This window comes from Ambystoma mexicanum, chromosome 4q (assembly GCF_040938575.1).
Source record: "Ambystoma mexicanum isolate Mex_15411 chromosome 4q, UKY_AmexF1_1, whole genome shotgun sequence".
NCBI classification, from domain to species: Eukaryota; Metazoa; Chordata; class Amphibia; order Caudata; family Ambystomatidae; genus Ambystoma; species Ambystoma mexicanum.
In genome coordinates, this window is record NC_090928.1 from 392,943,288 (window position 1) to 392,964,504 (window position 21,217).

Here is a 21,217-nt window from a genome sequence, read left to right on the forward strand (position 1 = left end):
TGAAGGATTGAGTGCAGTGGTGAGATAGTCCAGCATGGCCAGAGTCACTGATGTGACAATTACACAGCCCCCTCTCCCCTTTTGGGGGTGTTACCTATCCAAGAGACCCTTCTGGCCATCAAGATACCCCTTGGATTAATCTTCATGCTGTGTAGGTGGGTATTGATCCACTGGGATGTTTTGTTGATTAGGAGGATTGTGGTTTCTACCACCCCTTCCACTAAGCAGGGGACACCCATAATAACTCAGGCGGGAGGTCAATTACAGTTTTGATGGGGCGCAATGCCATGCCAATGCTATGTGCATTAGTTTCATGGTGGAGGGTGTCTTGGTACCTTTTTAAGGTTGTGTGCATCGGTCATGCTACTGCTCAACGTAGTACAAGTGTGCATAGGGACTACTAGGGTTGCGGGTTGCGTGTTCCTCTGGGCCTCATTCTGGGACACAAAATGGAGCGATTTTGCGGGGCTCAGGGCCCTAGCCCCTGTACGGGCCATGCAATTATTGGCTACTGCTTGTTTTCATTCCCCTAATCAGATCATCCAGAACAGTGAGGGAGATACTAAGGGAGTCTTTGAGAGATGTGATGGCATTAAGTACAGGGGCTAGCTTCTTATCCAAAACGTCTTCCAGGATTCTGAAATCACTGGATGCTGAGTTCATGGAGTTATCGCCCTATTCAAGTAATGCATGTGACAATTTGATACACTCCGTGCTCCCTTCTGGTGCACTATGCCTGATCATAACGGAGTCCATTGCTGGCCTGCTAGGGAGGTTTGGTGCCCCTGCGAGTTCGCGTGAATTAGTGCAGCCCAATACAGTAGTGGGACTCGTGTTTGAGCACAGTGAAACTAATGAAGTACCCACCACTGCATCTGGTTGTGAGAATGCGACCTCAATTGCCCTGTGTTAATGATTCTCTCCTCAATTTTACCTGCCATTTGTTTTAAATAGTAGTTATGGGAGGTTTGGTGGGAGGTATGGGCCCCCATTCGGTTTTGTGCCAATCTGGCTTGGTTTACTCTTCTTAATTTTATTTATGGCCTGTGGTATACAGAATCCACAGGGTGCAAACTATGCAAGATACAAATAATGCAAAAGTGCGGGATGTGCAGGTGGAGTACCCCTCCTTTAACTAATACAATAAAATGCCGTCCAATGGATTGGACAATATCAGGGTAGGGTACTAGGAAGTAGGTAATGGGTTTAGATGTATGCCACAATATTCCGGCCGGTCCTGCCTATGATAGTGTGTGGTGGCAAGTGCCTGTCTTCCTGCCCTTGGCAAACTGGAAATTAGTAGAAGCAAATAAAAACAGAATTAATTAATTTGGCATATATATATATATATATATATATATATATATATATATATATATAGAATGCTAGCTAAAAAAAAAAAGATAATAATGCCACTATTAAAAGTGCACAACAGCAACATTTTATAAAACCTACGCCTACATCTTTGCCCCACAGTTAACTACCCTTTTTAGCTCCGTTCTGTCCACAGGCTCAGTCACTAAATCAATGGCGCAGTCGTTAACGATTCTAGTCCAAAAACCGGGGAAGATCCAAACCAGGCTTCCTCTTGCAGACCCATAGCCCTTATGAATAATGACGTGAACATATTCTCAAACATTCTGGCGTCAAGCCTGAGAATGCATCTCCCAGACATAATCGCCCACGATCAAACGGGGTTCATCCTGGTTAGGGGATCACAAGACAATATCAGACGGACCATAGATCTTATAGAATGCGTGTCCAAGGCCTGGGGAGGGGATGGCAGTACTATCGTTGGACACGCAAAAAGCATTCGATCTGGTGGACTGGGACTATATCAGGGAGGTATTGGCGCACTTTGGGTTCGGCCCAAATTTCTCAAGATGGGTTATGGCTAATTATCACAACACCACCACGCAGCTCTGCGTGAACGGTGCTAGATCTGAGCTGATCAACATAACCAGAGGCACCAGGCAAGGTTGCCCCCTATCACCACTGGTTTTCGCTTATCCATGGAGCCATTTGCGAACAGGATTCAGCAAAACCCAAAAATAAAAGGGCTCACGGTGGGGGAACACAAGTATAAAATTGCACTATACGCAGACGATGTGCTCATCACAGCGATGGCGCTGAACACATCCCTGGGGCCCCTATGGGAGGAAATTGAGGAATTTGGCCGGGTCTTTGGGTTCAAGGTGAATCTAGGCAAATCCACAGCCCTAGCAATCAATCTCACCAAAAAACAAAAGTTAGCCCTCAGTCCCACATTACCGATCCCATGGGTCGAATCGACGATTGATTACCTCAGGGTGCGGATCCCTAGGGGCATCTCTTGCCTGTATTCATGTAACTACTCCCAACTATTGGATGAATTTCAGCGAGATCTGAGACTCAAATCTCCTGGTTCGGGCGTATCGCTGCGGTAAAAATGTATCTGGTTCCCAGATTATTATACCAATGTGCGGCGCTCCCGGTAAATGTCCCAGCAAGTGAACTGATCACCTTACAGAAAAATATTCTAAAATGAATCTCGGGGTGGGGGAGAGACCCAGAATAGCAAAAAAGGATTATGCTCTATGGGAGGGTGTTGGGTGGAATCGGAGTCCCGGATGTGACTAGATACGCACATGCAGCCCAACTCTCCCATGCATAAACATGGTCCCAGTCCGCTGACCAGCCTTTGTGGAAGCATTTAGAGGAAGCCTGGTGCCCCGTTTCCCCCGTCAGAGCTCCCTCACCTACCTCCAAAAAAAGCAAGCGCAAATCAGAGCCCTCTCTCAGCAACAATTGTGACTGCTCACAGTTGGAAGACAACAGTGTGAAAATGGGGTGGCAAGGGCCCCAGGGGGCCACTCACCCCCCATCTGGAATAACCCTGATTACTCCCAGGGTAATCCCCCGCAGGTCTTAGCAGCATGGATGGAGGGAGGGCTAGGTACGCTGTCACATATGTTAGAGGGTGGCTCCCCCATCTCATTCGAACGGTGTTAAGAAAAGTTTGGGTAGGGGAGAATGAAAGATTCAACTATGTCCAGCTGCGACACTGGGTCTCCCACAGAACGGTCAGGGAATATGGTGTCAAAAAATTAACGGCACTTGAGAGTTCTCTACTATCTGCCGCCCACAAGGGCAGAGTTTCAACTCTCTACTGCCTGCTGGACAGAACGAGAGAGACCTAGGCCGAGAGATGGAGATCGAGGAATGGGGTAATATTTGGTCCAGGCTACACAAAAGCACACAATGCATCTCAAACTGGGAAGGAGGCTACAAATTCTGTTATAGATATTACGTTACCGCAGCTCAGCTAAACAAAGCCAATCCCGAAATTCCCCCAAGCTGTTGGAGAGGGTGTCCAGCTAATGGCTCCTTAATACACCTACCCGAAAGCCGAGGTATACTGGAGGGAAGAGACAGACCACATAAAGGCAATCACTGGTCTGGCAATTCCGTGAGATCCTGGAATTGTGCTCCTGGGGGACACCGGGGGAGGGGAATTCCCATTATGAGGGCAGTTATCGCAGCTCTGCACACATCTCCTACTAGCGGTGAAAATTGCAATGGCCAGGCTTTGGAAAAACGTGGCTGGCCCCTCTGTCCCTTTATGGTAGTCAAAGTGTTGGGAAATTGTCGTGGCCGAAAAGGTAACAGCTATTCGGACAGTAACCTGAACTATTTTTTGAACACCTGGGCTCCATTCATGGACTATGCCGAAAAATACCAGTGCCTCACCAGAAGGCCCCTTCTAACGCACTGGATCCAAGGAGGACTGAATTAGCAGCACGGGGGGTCCGGGGCTCATCGACCTATGACCAGGGGGTCGCATGGGAAAGTAACTATTACTAGTGCCTCAGACAACCTGCAGCCACTCTGACATGTGGGATTGCTATCTGTGTCAAATTGTGTGATTGCGTAATACAATGCCAATGTCAATATGTTTGAATACTTTAATCAAATGTTTGATTGAAAAAAAAAGTGCAGAGCAAAGTTAGTTCATAAGTACGATAAAAAATGTCCACAAATTCAAAACAGTCAATGTTGTAATGTTACAGTGAGGCTATTGCATTTGAAGAACATAGAATAATGTTAAAAGTTGCCAAACATGTTAGGCCACCTGAGGATCTTGTAGAATTGGATATTCCCAAAGCATCAACAATAGGTTTGCAGTAGTGGAACTTCAGTCGTCCAGACAGCAGCATAGTAATAGGTGGTGATGTTCCGTTTTCAGTTCTGCCACTGACAGTGCAGAAGATCGTTCAGACCAACCATCTGTCAGGAGAAAAAATGAAGAAAAAAAAAAACAAGTTGCTAGAATGCAGCGCCCAGGGCACGCTGGCTGGCTAGAGGGGCTTATTTAGTCTGCCCCCCCCTCCCAAAACCCCCCAACCCACTCCTGGGGCCACCATACAGACGGAAGAGAGGCACGGATGCTTGAGCGTGTTGAAAATAGGTGAAGGCGATGAGGGCAAATGAGATTATATCCTGTTGTCATCCGCTGCCTCTCAGGGTGTCAGGTGATACAGGTTGGGCAAAGTGCGCCAGATATCTATCTAACTGGACTCCGCTGCACACTGTTTAAGCACAAAGAGAAATTAAAAGCGTGGTGTGGCGGTGACGGTCAGAAAGAGAAAAAGAGCCCAATGTCAACTCGTAGCCACTGCCACAGCAGTGAGTAGAAATGAACTTTTTATGGGGTTATCCCTTGAGCCAAAAAATGATCAGGGGGCATATAACTCAGTCACCGTGAGTAATGTAGATGGAAGGGACCGATAGAATTCCCCCATCTTGCTGGCCCTGGGAATCAGGTTGATGTAGAAAAGTTCAGAGTTCTTTGTCCGCTAACAGCACACATATATAAAGCTATGCCCAAGTTATGTCGGAGTGTCTGATTGTCTTACCTTGGATTCTGATAAGCACATACAAACTGTCGGGGGTGGTGGGTGCTCTCCTCCATAAACTCCAACAGACCACAGCAGACTAATGTCACGACCCGTGACCCAAAACCCCACTGGCATGGTCACATGCCAGGTAGAGTTAAGGCTCAAGGTTCACCTGGGGCCCCATGGGCCTTGCTCTCTACTCATAGACTCTCCTGGAGTCAGTCCTGGGGGTGGAACACTGTCTTGAAGGGACTACTTTTTCATTGGAGGCCTGCAGCCAACATGGAGGCACCCACACAGCCTAGTTCCTAGAACCAAACTGTGCGGTGCAGTGTTTTGGGTGTGGTAGCCCGGACTACTTTACCTGGACTACTTTACTAGAGGGCTATATAAACCACACCCAAGTTGCAGAACGTGCTTCGCGTTATTCTGCAGCCAGCAGCGTGACGCTTCTCGTGTCCAGAGACCAGAAACCAGTTATCCTTGAACAGCGGACCTACAGAGGAGACAAAAGAAAATCATTAGCAGTCTCTGCTTACCTGCAACTTTCCATTCATCGACTGTCCATCTTCCTGCTGCTCGCGGCCTTCCATCCAGTCGGCAGTACCATCGGGACACCACGCACTCACCGGAACAAAGCATCTGGAGGGAGAAAGAAAGAAGGACAATGTTAAAACCGGTTCCTCACGGCATTTACGGCAGTAATCGCGAGAACCTCACCGGGCTGGGCATTTCTTGGCCAGCGACGCTCCGGAAATCTTCACACACCCAGAAAGACCATCGCGACCTGAAAAGGAATAAAGAATACAGGTTAGCAAAAGAAGACATTACCGCGCCGCACTTCGCACTTGACCTACCATCTGTCATACGGTCCTGTGTCCATCATCCTGGTAGGAGCCCGATCCAAGCTGCGCATCTACCGAACCTCCGTGCACCTAAGGAGGAATAAATAAATAAGGAAAAGACATTAATGGCAAGAAAGGAAAGCAAGGACATTTTAAGACTGCTATAACCAGACTTACCTCTTTAAAGACACTTGAATGGGTTGGCACCAGTGAAGTCGCTCAAACCCGCAGAAAACTACGCGCCCCTGCACAGAAGGCAGGACGGAGAGCACGCCAGACATCACAACAAGGTGAGGAGTGGGCCATCAGATCGAGTCCTGGGGCAGGTGGGAGGAAGGGAAATCTGTTCCTAAATCCAGTCCTCCTGTGTTTTCAGGCCCGACCTCCATAGAAGGTACCATCCAGAAATCAAAAGGGTCCAGGGTGAATCTGGCAACCAGGGCATAGGGCGTCCCAGTGGATACCAGGAGAGCGTAACAACTACTCCTGCCCCACTGTCACTTCGCGCTTGTGTGAGTTTTTGATGTCTGTGCAGGATGTTGGCTCCTGCAGACTCCGCCTCCAGTAGTAGAGCTGGAGAAAGGCTGCCAAACTAGAAAAAAACCACGGCAGACCACTCCTGCCGCACTTCACGCGTGTGACGGTTTTTGATGTTGGTGCAGGACGCTGGCTCCTGCAGACTCTCACTCGAATAGTAGAGCTGGAAAAAAGGCTGCCACGCTGGAAAAAAACACTGCAAGGACCACGGCAGACGACTCCTGCCCCACTCTCGCAAAATCCCTGAACCCCACCCCCCTCCTTTTACATCTCTCCCCAGGAAGTGGGCCCCACTGCATCCCACCTCCTGGCAACAACCAGACAGTCGGTGCCCAGGCATGCATTCGCCGTCAAGGGTACATGTGGAGAGAGAGGATTCTGCAGGTGTATCGCTCTGTGCTCTTACTCATACCTGCCTACCAAGAGTGATCAAATACAGCGCATGCCCAAATCAGTAGTCCGGGACCCACAGGGCTTTCTTGAGTACAGCCTGGCCTTTTACGACCCCCCCCCCCCCCATCAGTGTGGATTCCATTATCAGTTTGTCCGATAGCCACCCAGCCACATATTGAAGCTGTGCAGCCAAGTAGTAGAGTTCTAGCCAGGGCAACTGCACTCCCCCATCCCCATATGTCTTGCAGAGGGTGGTCAAGGCTATTTTATGTCTGCCCCATCCCCATAAGAAGTCCATGATCATGGAGTCCAAGTGCTGGAAGAACCCAGCCTCAATTAAAAAGTGTACGTTGGCCAATTGAGTCCAATAAGCGCAGAAGCACCACCATTTTTACCAGCGCCACTCTTCCCATTAGCGACAAAGGGCAGCATATTCCAGAACTTCGTGGAGCGTCTCACGCCATCCACAGCTCTGAATGTATTCTTAGTGTGCAAACTCTCCGGAGTGTGTGCGATGTGTATGCCCATGTACTTGAACGTGTGTACCTCCCATAGCAGACCCAGGTCCGGCAAATCTGTGGTGTCATAGTGATGCAGTTCACCAAGGGAAAAAAGGCACACATTTTGCCAATTGAAGGAGATACCTGACACCACAGATATAGGAGAACATCATCAGTGTAAAGGGAGATGACATGCATAGACCCTCACACCTTAATCCACGCTTGCGAGAACACAATCCTCAAAGACCACCAGTGGCCTTAATGCCAGTATGTAGAGCATAGGCGACCACAGTCATCCCTACCTGGTACCCCTCTGTATAACCCAAGTCCCAGATATCTGCTTGCCGCCTTAGCCTCGCTACGGCTGCAGAATAGAGCAATTTGACCCACCTAATAAAGTCCTCTTCCATTCCACATCCCCACAGCGCTGCACACATCCACCCCCAATAAACTGAATCAAATGCCTTTGTGGCATCCAGTGATGCTACTACAAATGGGCGGTTTGCGGAGTAGTCTGGTTAAGGATATGTTGCAGGCGACAGATTCATATAGGTGCTACGGCCAGGAACAAAACCAGTCTGGTCCTCATGAGTTAAGTGCCAATAACCTGTTTTAAGGCATCCTTCCAGCAGTGCCATAAGGATTTTTACATCCTGATTTAGTATTGCCAATGGTTGATATGACTCGCATAGGTCCGCCTGCTTCCCAGGTTTCAATATAGGGACTATCACTGTCTCTCTCATGCTGTTTGGGAGGCATCCCTTGTTGTATGCCTCATTATAAACTTTTAGTAAAAATTTAAGGTGGCCCTAAATTCCTTATAGAACTCGTAAGGGAGTCCACTCGTTATGTCCTCCCAGTCGGCAAGGACATAATTGCCCCTCCTATCTCTTCCTTGGTCAGCAGAGTGGACCTATTCTTCCAGTCGAGGGTGTGGGTCCTCCACACAAACCTCAGCAGTCTGAGCCACAAGGAGTGGGATTTTTCGGACGATTTCCTGGATTTACTCCTTTCAGCTCGGAGGCCAGCCACTAAATAAATGTATGTCTGCATATGGCATACATTCTCGGCTTGGTGTCGGACCAGGGATTATAACCCTTTCACCTGTTCTACCTCCTATGTTCTTGTTTTTCTGCATTTGTTGCCCTGGAAGAGCCTACACATTGGCATTGTGAAGGGATAACTCACTGCCATCTCTTTAAAAGGACCCCTGAGATAGGCTCTTTCTTCACAGTCCCACTATTATGCATCTTATGCAGGGTTTGTGCAACGAGCTTCCCCCAGGCCGATTTGTTGTTCCTGCATGGGAGTTGAATTTAGTGTTGACTTTCCTAATGGGAGCTCTTTCTGATCCCCTGCATTGTTAGTTTAGGTTGCTCACCCTTAAGGTGATTTTCCTGGTAGCTATCACTTCCGTGAGATTGGGAAGGAAGCTCCAGGCATTAAGATAAACCGCACTATATTGTGTTTTCCAAGAAGAAGGTGACTGACAGTGAGGCTGTCCTTCCTGTCTAAGGTTGTTCTGTCTTCCAGGAAAGATGAATAGCTTTTGGTGAGTTATGCTTCTGCTGGCAGGGTGGCTGTGACTAAACTGAACCTGTCAAAGTGGTTTATTCTAGTCATCTCGGAATACTATGATCTGGCTGGGGATGCTGTGCATTACACGTTCTGGGATCATTCAAATAGAGGCCTTGCTGCCACCTCTGCCTTGCAAGGGCACGGTCCCATTCTTGGACATATGCAAGGAGTCAAATGTGTCTCACTTTTACCAAATATTACTACTTAGATTACCTTTCAGGGAAGGACATCTGCTTTTTCTTTTTTAACAGCCCTCCAAATGTTTGTGATTTAGGTGGTGTAGTCTTCTACAGGTTTACGTACTGCTTTGGGAGTCTATCATAGTTGGGGAATTCGTGGGATGATGAAATTCATTCGCAGAACAAATGACTTGCCTCTCAGTAATGTTCTTTCTGATGGGTGTTCTCCCACAGGATACCTCATTGCCCTCCCAACGTTCCCCTCTTGGCAGATAACATATACACCTTGTCTGTTGTGCAGTTCCTCAGTGGCTGAGTGCGAGGGGAGATAGGTGGTAATGAGGCCATGGGGCATGGTAGCTCTATGTATACTGGCCTCACTATCGCACTTAGGGAGTGGAGATGAGCAGATGCAGAGCTGCCCTGTGCCTCTGGTGTTGAATGTTTCCAAAAGCTGCTGGAGATGGAATATCCTAGATGAAGAATCTGTTAGAGGAACATCTAACAGGGAGAAAATTACTAAAGGCTAAGTAATTGAATTTTCTCCCACCTCCCCTGCTTTACACAATGCAATGGTGTAGTGCGAGTGATTTTAAGGTACCCTGCTTAGTTGCATTTTTATGTAATATTTGAGATTACAGTGACTGAGTAATATTCCATCTGGTCCCCTTCCAGTCAAGTAGAAATTTTGTGATCTTATGTCGAAGTTAGTTCGGAAGTAAGGACAGCAATCTGAGTGCTGCTTCTAGTCATTAGCTGGTCTTTAATCCCATTGAATGACTTCAGAGCAGGACACTAATAGTGTTCATTATACATAGTAGAAGGAAATTGTTTATCGAAACCACCACTGTGTTGCAAGTTCCAGTGATTATCGAACTGAAGGAGGCACTTTAAATGACTATTCAGTTTCTTTGGTTTTCTCATTGTAAGATATGCACGGTTACCTTTGGGGGCCTTAAAAACACTCCAGAATAATCGTTTTCTTTGCCAAATGACAGTCCGACATGTTGATGGTTTACCTATCTTGATGACGCCGGCGGGGAATTGCACCCGCAATGGAATTTAAATATTGAATTGGCCATGTTACCTTATATATTTTCTGAGCATGCGTCAACCAATGACTTTGAACTGTTTTCTGGCAGATGGTCATTTTGGTTAATTTATACGTGGTTGCATCTTTCTTTTATGCATATACTGCTTGCTGATTTAAATCACTCAGAATAGAACTTATCCTCCCCCCTTCCATCTAATTATCTAGATCTAGGATTAATGCACCTGGAAGGAAGAAACCATTCACAATTTGTGCGAAAAAACAAGAAACCTTTGTTTCCTAATGAATGGGCAGAGGATAATTGATCTGGATTCATGATCTGTGACCCAATTGTCATTAATGGCATGAATGCTAGTGGTGGTTATGCTTTTAAGGCATTCATTGGTTGGTTCCTGCATATCCGAAAAGTATACATTCCCATCTGCCATAAATCTAGCAGTCTTATTTTTATTTATGCGGTATGTGCCTGCTGACACATTATTACAGGCACTCATTTGGGCTTCCCGTCCTACGTCACTTAAGTACTACTCTTCGGCAACATGGCTGCTGAGTTTGGACAGGCAGTTCTCAAATCTGTTTTCTTTTCTCTCTAGTGGCCATTGCTGTCCTTTCTCTGTAGTGGCCATTGCTGTCCTTTCTCTGTACTGGCCTTTGCTATAGCAATCCTCCCGTTTACTTTCCCTAACGGAAAAGTAATGAGGTTTTAGGAACTTGTGTATTCTTTTAATCAAATTGAGTGCATTTGCTGCAACCATATCTTGATCAGTGTAGTTAGAAAATTCAAGGATCTGCCTCAACAAAAATCGCCAGTATCCGGAAAAAGAAAGGTGTGGAGGCCTAGTATGCTGTGGATACTAGTTCTGTGAATACACAGTGGATATACTGTACACAGTTGACAGTACAGTGCACAAAAGAGAGTATTCAAGCAGTTTTCCTTGAGGGCAGTTTCTAGTACATTGATTGAGAGTTAATAAAAGTAATCTGTGCATGGTTGTGTTAGCAGTACAATAACCATTTACCTTGCTTGCACATTAAGCAACAAGATATTCACATCAAAGGCACAAATGTATCATCCACCCATCCCACATAAAACTCTGTTGATCCTGTTAATTTGAAGAGAGTCTCCTCTTTATAAACATTAATCTTCCAACAGCTGTAATGTTGCAAACTCATGATTGCATTCTGGCACGATCTTCCACTTGTCCTCTTCCTTGCCTCTGCCATTAAGTCGCAGCATTCCCCTCCCCACTTAGAATTAAAATCAAGGAAAATGTTAGTATTTCAGGTTTTATTGTGGTTACCACACTCATTCACATTTATTTAAGGAGGGAAAGCAATCTGACCACTCAGTTGACTGCTCATTTTTTGCCTTGTCGGCCAGTGAGTCTTTACTTGCCTTTTTGTCCAAGTACAATTTTGTCAGAGTTAACACCTATTGATTGATCGTTGATTTGCATGAATTCTGGTCACCAAAAGTCAATTTGACCAAGTAGGTTTAAATGTATAAAAATGTTTAATAAGTGGCCTGTCTGGCTATTGTCTGTTTTAACCAGCTGTGGATCATCATACACATTGTTGATTGTTCTGAAATCAATCTATGTTGAGCAGACCAAACCTTAGGCATATTAACATTAAAACATTTTCAATTGTAAAGCACAAATGTGGCTGCCATAATGCTGTTGAATAATATTGATCCACATTTCACTCGGCTGTCAAAAGGAGACCCAGTTAAGTAAAGTTCATCCTGACCAGTTTGAAGCTTAGTCCTATTAATTCTTTTTGGTCTTTGCTCTGTCAGGTTGACCCAGATTCTCAAATAAGCCATTTCAGCTAAGGCACACTTCCGACAGCGCCATCCAGTATCCATCACAGGAAATAAAATCGCCTCTAATTCAGAGCTCGATGACCAATGCATTGTGAAAACCATCCAGATTTTATATGTGCATATATATATATATCACTGGACAGTGATAGCCACCCCTTAGTTAAGATAAAACCAATTTACATTGACTTTTCTTAAGAATTCTATTGCTGATCATTTTTGATTCGTGGACGTGTATACATGAAACATTTGGGGGGGGAAGTCTGTCACAGGCCCCTCCAAACAGCATATTTTGTGCAAAAATATTAAACAGTATTAATCAAAGAAAGAAATATGTTTTTTGTCCAACTCCCATTCATTTTCAGATTGGCACTTTTCGGTCCATGGCCCCAAACGCTGGAACTCAATTCTGCAACATGTCGGATCTTATTCCGTTTCGAAAAGCTCTCAAAACATTCTTATTTAAATAACAGCCATTTTCTCTTCCATCGTTCGGGCAAGGCTAAAGCTTGGCTGATATATTATTTTTATGAACATGAATGTGTTTGTCATATGTGCCCAGATGCAGTTTACTCTCCCATGTTATGTGTTTAGCGCATTACAAATTCATCAAATGTTCGGATAGAGATATCTCCCATGGTGCATTGCAGCACTGAGGCTTTTTAGAAAGTATGGAACTTTGGTGAGGGGTGGAGGACACGTCTTGAGTCAGATCATTTAAAGTGGAAATTCAATGAGAACATTGCATGATGAGATTAGAAAATATGTGCGGCACGGGAAAGAGTGCGGGAAGGGCATAATTGGGAGAGGATAAGAGGGAATTGCACAGTAGAGGCAGAATTGGGGGACCTAAAAAGGAATGCACATGGAGTCACTGGGGATGGGCAAGACCTTTGAGTGTTTTACCCCATATTAGGGAAAAACGTTGGTGGGAATGATTCCAGCGACAATGCGGCTGCGTCATGGTGACCGTGGTCCGAGACATTCTGAGGGAAAATACCATGGGATTGAAAGAAGGATAAAAGTTTTTTTTTTTGTTGTGTCTAATGTTGCAATGGCTGGTTATTCACATTGGAGGCTGATATGGGCACAAAACTTTAGAGCCATGGTCTTTTAGACTAATAGTTGGAATGTGGATCAGACTATTTACTAGTGAATACAATATGGCCCATGGCCAGTTGCCCACCTCCTTCTGTCCTAATTGATGCAGAGTGGACAGTGGCCACAGTCAACGCCATTGGATAGCAGGTCCCAGAGAAGATGTAGAACTGACTTGATTTTCAGTGAAAAAAACTGTAGTTAAGACGGTTATATCAGTCTATCTTAACTAATGTTTTTTTAATCCAATGAAACCATGAATCTATATAATATACACACACAGAATATGTATCTGCTACTTTTAGTCATCTTAGCTCTGTTTTATGCAGCGCTGCATCGAGAAGGAGCACAAAGGAAGAGAGGAAAGGAGTTTGATACTGGTATACACTGCTCTACAGAGAGGAGAAAAGGATAATAGGGATGGCTACCTGCATCTTTCAAAGCAAGCTACTTTGCTATATTCCTGATGACAATGAGGAAATATTCTTGATAGATGACTAAGAATTTATCTTGAACATGGGGAAAAGTAAGATCTCCAAGTATCCTGTTTTTGTGGTAGCCGGATAGTTTTATTTTTGAGTGAAGGTAGGAACACCCCACTTTGCAATCACTTTGTGCAGTACCCTGCTATTATTCTGTTTGTTCTCAATATGTCATTTATCACACCCTGCCTAGTGGTTACATTAGGTGTTCAATGTATGCCTTTTGCTATTTTTATAATAGGAAGCTCTGAGTATAGCCAAAGCCCAAGTTGAAATGGGAGCCCAGATCTTGGACATCAACATGGATGATGGTATGCTGGAAGGACCGAGTGCTATGGCAAGATTTTGCAACTTCATCGCTTCTGAACCGGACATTTCCAAGGTGTGGGCAAACCTACCCTTTTATTACTAAGTGCCATTGCTTTCTGTCATGTCTACTTTATTTTCTAAAATGAGACTTGCTTCCTGTTGCATTTTGTATTTGTTCTTCAGAGTGACGTGTACAAGGATTGGTTCTTGGCCTAGAATTAAATTGCTTTATGGTGAAAAAACATCTGCATTTGTGCTGTATCAATAGATTTTCTTTATGGAACATTTAACAGATTTCACCCACTGATGATCATTCTCCAAATGCATATTGTTAAGATTTTGCTATTAGTCACTGAATATAGTGATTTATTCATGTGATGCTTCCATTGAACACATAACCACATTTAGATATAGTTTGTCCTGATAGCAAGAATGAGCTTGAAGGGGGTGTCTTGTCGGCCATCAGAGCTTTCTGGGATTCTGAGTCCTAAGGTTGCTCACTAGCACATTTGATGGCTGAGCGGCACTTCAATTGTCTCCTTCACCTATACCCTCCTGTCTAGGCACTCTGTAATATTTGCCATTTCAATTTTGAATGTCTTCTTGGGGGTTAGGCTCCATAACGTCTTGGAGCCCATAGCTACATTTGATTTTCATTTGGTACTTGGAACAATGCCTTTTGGTTTGGGAGGTCATCTGCTAAATGGGCCCATGTACCTCACTCAGGCCCGCTTGATTTTACCATCTTTCATAGAAGCACAGTGGTTCTCCAAGCTCACTTTTCCACCTGAGGGTTACCTCTGAGTTTCACATCAAGATATCTGCTGGTTTGTTTGTTCCCCTGAATATTCATTGTGAGCGAATAAACTTTATAATGGGCTTCTAGGGTTTAGGCTTTGCTTCCACTTCACTAAAGATATTCACTTTTGGGTCATTGTTTGTTTGTTAGAGGTCCTTCTAACAAGAGCCCTAGCTGATCGTAGGTTTCAATTTAATGTTGTATTTTGGTTACTGGAATGTCATTAGTTTGTCCCTCCAATGGAGCTGTACATGCGACTTATTCACCCCCAAGTTCGCCTTAGTGGCATTCAAAAGACACATGCCTTTTGACATACTTTGCAAAGCAGTAACATGGTCTTCTCCATGTTATGTAGACCTTTTTCCTGGGATTCATGTTCTAGAGCAGATGCCTGTTTTAGACTAGCTGTTCTCTGGAACATTTTTGTTCAAGTATTTCTTCATCATGTGTCAGTGAGTGCCTGGGTATCTTCCAGAAGAGTGCAGTAAAAGGTCATGGGACATAGGCGTAAGTTGAGGTTACTCACTGTGGTGATTCTTATACTGTTGGTCCATATTGCCCTTTCCACCATATCCCTAGCGGACTGTGATTGAGCCGGTCGTGTGCCTGCCCATGTAAATGCTGACCAGCATTGCTTGTTTTTTTTTTAAGAGTTTCTGCACTGTGCTGTAGAAGCTGTTTTAGGCGGGATGGCTATTCCAAACAAATGGCAGAAAGGGGACTGTGTCAATCCTGATTGGAGATTCCTTGCATGTAACTCCAAATTCCAGAAGTTAAGCCTATTGATGGTTTCACGCTTATACAAAAATGGGGGCTAATTGGCAGAATTTGTACTTTGGTACATGTTCAGATACCATGCGTTAGTCTCTGGATTAAGCAAGAGCTCACTAGCCCAAACGTTTCCAGAGTATTTAAAATCTCTTTGGTAAAAGGAAGAGGTGTAGCATGTCCATAAAGATTCCCTCCCTTTGCTACCAATTGGTCTGACTTCACACCTCCCTTTTTGCTAATAGCATGTCATTTGGAGGGAAATGTCCCATGTGTCTTTCTTGCATGGCCATAACATTGTATCCTACCTTTTAGTTAGGAAATCACGTTTAGTTTGTGGCATTGTTTTCAAACATACCGGACATATCCCTGGTTGTATGAAAGAATTTCTTTTGATTGTTCCAATGAGAAGTCTCTACTTAGCAAAGGAGTCCTCTCCATTACTTCCGAAGTTACAATAGTTCTTTTGTTTTACTTTCTAAGGATGAGGGACTGGGTAAAATTTCTAGTCTTGAAGGAGGACTAGAATCTTTGGCTAATCCTAGCTTGGAGGATTCCAAATGACATTTCCAATATTTTCAATTCTGCACTTCAAAGAGATTAAAACAGAAAGCTGCTACTATAAATTGTTTGTGAGATCAGGTCTGTTGATACTAACCTCTACGTATTTATACCAAGTATGCTTCTAAAATATTCACAAAATATTTTCCAATATTTAGAATGCACCGTTAAATTCGTTTTTTTTTTTCCATATTCATTTTTATTGGCATTTGTGTTCAAACATAAATATGAAATCCCTCTCCTATGCCCCCCACACCCACTCCCACTTCCTCTTTTCAGCAGATCCTCGGTAGTCCATACCCCTTTCCTGTATATTGAGCCAAGACTCCTTTTCCCATTTTTCCTCAGAATTGCTCATGGATGCGTCTTCCTGAATCCTGAACGGGATGACCTTCAGACCAGGCGCAAGAGCTGCATCCTCCTTGGACACCATGCTTTCCTTAAGTACCTCTTGAGAAATCGCAGAACTATGTCCCAGTCCATTAGGAGTATTGATTACCCCCCCCCCCCAGATCGCATATGTTACTTTTACTATGGCAACTAGGCTCCTTATTTTACGCACCCATTCGTGCTCAGTGGGTGCCTCTTTAGCTTTCCACTTTCTGGCTTCCAGGAGGGCCCCAGCCATCACCAAAATCACGTAGATCTTACGCTGGGCCTTAGTGCTCTATTTATCCAGCTCTCCATCTAGCCCCATAATAAAGAGTCCCATGTTTCGTGACCTTTAGGTCCCCAATATGTCCCTTATTGCTCCCTATATCATTTCCCAAAACTGCTCTATAACTGGACATTGCCACCATATGTGCCCCCAGGTTCCTTCTTCCCAGCATCCCGGGAATATTAGCCCATAAACTTTCCCATTGTTTCTGCTCTATTCCCCGTTCTGTTACCTTCCCCCAGTTGGTCATAAACCGTCTCTCCCTGGGGTTTTTCCCTTCTTTGATCAGCCTATAGAGATCCCCCACTAAGTGTTTATCTCCCGATTTGGAGGTCACATACTTTTCAAATGTGGTTAGGTATCTTGTTGCTGCTTCCCTTATCTTAGGGTTTAGGGCTCAATGTCTCAGCTGGTTGTAATGGAATCTCTCCCCTTCATCCAGCCTGAAGTCGCTTTTACATTGGGGGAAGGATTTTATATCTTCTCCTTCGAACAAATCCTTTAGCTTCCTATGGCCCCCTTTCTGCCACTTGGCAAAACTCTTCCTCTCCCACCCTGGTGTGAAGCGAGGGTTCCTAAAGATCGGGGTTAGAGGTGAGGTGAAAGTGGTTATCTTAGTGTTTTATCAGGTCATCCCATGTATGTCCCACCAAGGCCTCGATCTCGCTGCAATACATATTGCAGGACATGTGTTCCTTAGACAGCCATAACACCTTCTCTAGGTCCGCCCGTACCACTGCTCTGTCCATCTCTCTTCACCTTTTCCCTCTGTCCTCATTTGACCAGTCTCCCAACACTCTGATTTGGGCCTCAAAATAGTATGCAACAGGGTCGGTCTCACCATCACCCCCTTATTCCTAGGCTGTTGTATCAACCTATATGATATTCTTGCTTTCTTCTGTCTCCATATAAAGGCCTGTGTTTGTTTGTGAATGGCCCTGAAGAAGGCAATCGGGACCCTAGCTGGAATAGCCATGAAAGTATACAACAATTTCGGCATCACCGCCATTTTTATATTATTAATCCTGCCCAGCCATGATATGGAGAGGGGGGCTCCAGCTTTGCACCATGTTTTTTATGGTTTCCATTAGGGGTGGGTAATTTGCCTCATAAAACTGGCCATGGTTCTTGTTATGAATATTCCTAAGTATTTTATTTTGACAGGGTTCCACTTGTATGGTGTGCCCGGCTTCATCTCCTACTCCCTACTTGCTGTCATATATATATACTCGGTACCTCTGACTTTCCCTTGTTTATTGAAAAGCTCCTGCCGAGCACACATGTTTCTATTTGGGGCTATTAGATCTCCAGCAGTTGCGCTCATTACCTTCTGCTGTGTTTCTAGAAGGGGAGACCAGACGCAATAGAAAGGGTTGAGGGTCTGCCTCAGACATTCACACACTCTCTGTGAAACACAAATGCACTTGCCTTTTCGGTAGTCCTTCCACCATCACACTTGCACATATTTTTATGCTGCTAAAGACCATGTGCATACACATTTACTTTTGGGAATCACTTCACCAACAGTGTGTGATTTTTTCCAAGTGTGTGTGTGTGTGTGCACAGTCTATGGACACAGAAGTGGAGGAAAGTGCTATTTGTATGTGGCCCTCAGTACTTGACAGACATGACACCAGAGACTGTGAAAGGGAGAGTGGAGAACAAGTATGGGGGAGAAAAGCAGGGGATGAGAGAGACGGCGGGAGAGAAAGAAACAGTGATAAAGCAAGAGAGATGGAGAGGAGCCAGAGACACATTTCTTAACACTTTTCCCTACACCTCTTTCCCATTGGAAGTTCTCCTGCAATCAAATGTAGGTGCGCCTTTGAACACTAGAAGTGGGTTGGTGCCGGTCGTGGACATGTGTGCATATGAATATTTTTTGTCACCACTAATTTTGGGGCTAGTGCATTTCTGTTAGGTAGAGTGTAAAACAAAGGAACTCAACCTGCAGACGCTAGTACCAATGTAAAGAATTTGCAAGGCGGATACTGGTCTGCAATATGAAAACAACAATGTGTTAATTTAACAGAAACCAAAAGAGAAACTTAACCTTCAACAATTAAATTGTATACTGAGCTGAAGAGAAATAATTATGAACACCTAAATGCTCATTGAATTCCGGACAAAAGGGACACTAAAATTGAAACAAAAAAGGTGCACATTGAATCTTGAACTGCACAGAACTTTAAATCTGAACAATAAAAGTGCACATTTAAACACCAAACCGAATTGAGCATGTGTGGCATAACAGCCTAACTCAAACATCAAAGACAAGAATATTAAGAGTCAAACTATGAAACTTTGAGAGTGAATGCAGTGTGACAAGGCCATAGTTTGGCAGAATGTAGGGAACACATGGTGGCAGGGCCACTAGGCTAACAAGGAGAAGCCAAGGAAGTGCAAGAATACCCACAATGCCAAGAGGCCAATAAAAGGAGCTAAGTGAAGGTGACTTGGTGCACAGGAGCAAGTGCCCAGGAAATTTGTGTGTTCCAAGGAATACTGGGGCTCTGGTTGCGTGACCTGTAATGGGTGGACCATGTGGTCTGACAGCTGCGCCTAGACCAGAGACCCTGCATGTTGAAACAAAAGAAACTCTGAACAACAACCTAAGGAAATCACTGCATACAAGCTGGCAAAGTGGGCCAGAAAGGAGGTCAAGTTGACCTGGTGTTTTGTTGACTCTTTTCTCTGGAAACAATATAACAAGTATCGAAGACAGAATTTAAGTCTTGGGGAAGGGAACCCTGAGACCTACAAGGACCACTTTTGTTGCCTTGGGAGCGGAATCTCAAAATCCCTTTTTTGTTTTGGATTGTATTACTTGAAACTTGGGGAAAGGGAATCCTAAGGGTTAATCCAGAACTATCGCCTTAAACCGGGAAAAGGTACGCTTTGAGACTGTTTCATGAAACTTTCTTGTACTTGGGGAAGGGGAGCTGAAAGTAAGCTGTGAGCTGGAAGAAGCTCAGAACTTTGAGTTGAACACTATTTCCTTTGCTTGTGACATCCCTACACATTGGTTAATTATAGTTGTGAGGGCAAGGATACGTTTTGGGCACTGACAGACTTTTAAGTTGAATTCGTATCACGGACCTTGCCAAGAAGGCCCACTTCCAGCTGCACCTTCTCAGAGGCATTCTACCTTTTCGCAACTTCCCTCAGAATCTCACTGTCTCCAGAGCCCTGGTTCTCTCTAGGCTGGACTAGTGCAACAGCCTCTTCCTCAATCTGCCTAACTCTACTCTTTGCCCCCTGCAATTAATCCAGAACAGGACTGCAAGACGTACCTTGGCCTCAAGCCCAGGGACTGCATCTCTCCAGTCCTGAAATCTCTCCACTGGCTCCCAGTGGCTGAAAAGATCAAGTTCAAGACCCTTTGCTTCGTCCACAAGGCTTTCTGGAGCCGGGGACCTGACGGTATCCAACTCGCTCTGCCTAAATAACTTCCCTCTAGAGCCACCTCTAATTCTGAGGGCCAGACGCTTCTCCAAGCAGAGAGTCGGGTGTAGATTTCCCTGCTTTGCAGGTGCCTCCCTCTGGAACGACCTCTCTTCCTCTCCGACTTGAGCCGGACCACCTGAAATTCCAGAAGCTTCTCAAGACCTTCCTTTTCTCCGCTGTCTGCTGCTAACCTACCTGTCTGCTGCTCTGACTGGTTGCTGGGTACCCTCAGAGCCTCACTGGGTACCAGGCTCCTCCATGACCAGTCAACCTTGCACTGCCTCCTGGCCTACCGCCCACTTATTGGCTGTAACTGCAACTCCTACAGCCCCTCTGCCTCTTTGAAGTTACCCTGAGCCGCACTGCCCTGGCTGCTCTTATTGAGCCATATTGCCCTGACCGCACTTCCTCGCCCCCTCACTCCCCCCCTCTCGCTTCCCCCTGCACTTCTCTTTGCTGCACTTGCATTATCCGAATGACACAAGGCTTAGTAGGATTGTTTGTCTCGTCTTCCCTCCGTCTCCCCTCCTTTGTCTTGTGGCACCTAGAAACACTTGTGTGCAGGCGCGTTGACGCGTGAAGGACCATGGGTACAGTGGACGTCACATTAGGGATAGTATTACTGGCACGCCCTGCCGACGTCCCTTTTCAAATTTCGAAAACAACAACTGTAATTCTCTGCAGCTTCCACTAGATGTCGTCCTATGCATAGAATGTGAATCTAAGCAGATACAAGCATCAGAAATACGATTACGGTGAGTAATGTATCCCATATATAAATATCATACCATATCATAATGACGCAGACTTTCCTTAGTTTTATTCAGGTAGAGAAATCCCACCTTAACATAGGGCAAGTTTGGCCTTAAACCATCCTGACATTTAAGTTGATAAATATCTTTTGTTTAAATTTTGAATCTGTTGTCTGTGTCGTGCTTCATGATGCCTTCACAACTACCTTTTCTCTGTTTTTTCAAGGTGAAGGTATTGCTTAAAGTGTGACCGGCCTCCTTGCCCAAGGTTGTCTAGGAGTTCAATGTGTCCCAGTGCATAGACCTGCTTGTGTTCTATCCACCTCCTCACCCTTCTAAGGAAGATGAGAGGTTCCACAGGTTGGACCCAAGAGGGCCCTTAATTTGTTTGTAGTGACGACAGTGGAATTCAGGTGGAATGGCCAGCTGTTTGTGGCATTTTCCCTGTCTAGGAAGGGTTTGGCTGTGCCAAAACAGACGATTTCCATGTGGATAACGCTCTGTATCTCTAAGTGTTATCAGAAGGCAGGGAAAGCGCTACCGGCGGGCATCAGAGCCCAC

General features: G+C 45.1%; 1 protein-coding gene across 1 annotated transcript in view; it reads left to right on the forward strand.

The window, feature by feature from the left end:
• The window catches only part of MTR (5-methyltetrahydrofolate-homocysteine methyltransferase), a 1,960,411-nt gene that overhangs the window by 827,159 nt on the left and 1,112,035 nt on the right, over window positions 1–21,217 (forward strand). Inside the window, exon 14 of the mRNA XM_069607970.1 lies at window positions 13,604–13,744. Within this exon, the coding sequence (XP_069464071.1) occupies window positions 13,604–13,744 (141 nt within the window). The remainder of the gene's footprint in view (window positions 1–13,603; window positions 13,745–21,217) is intronic.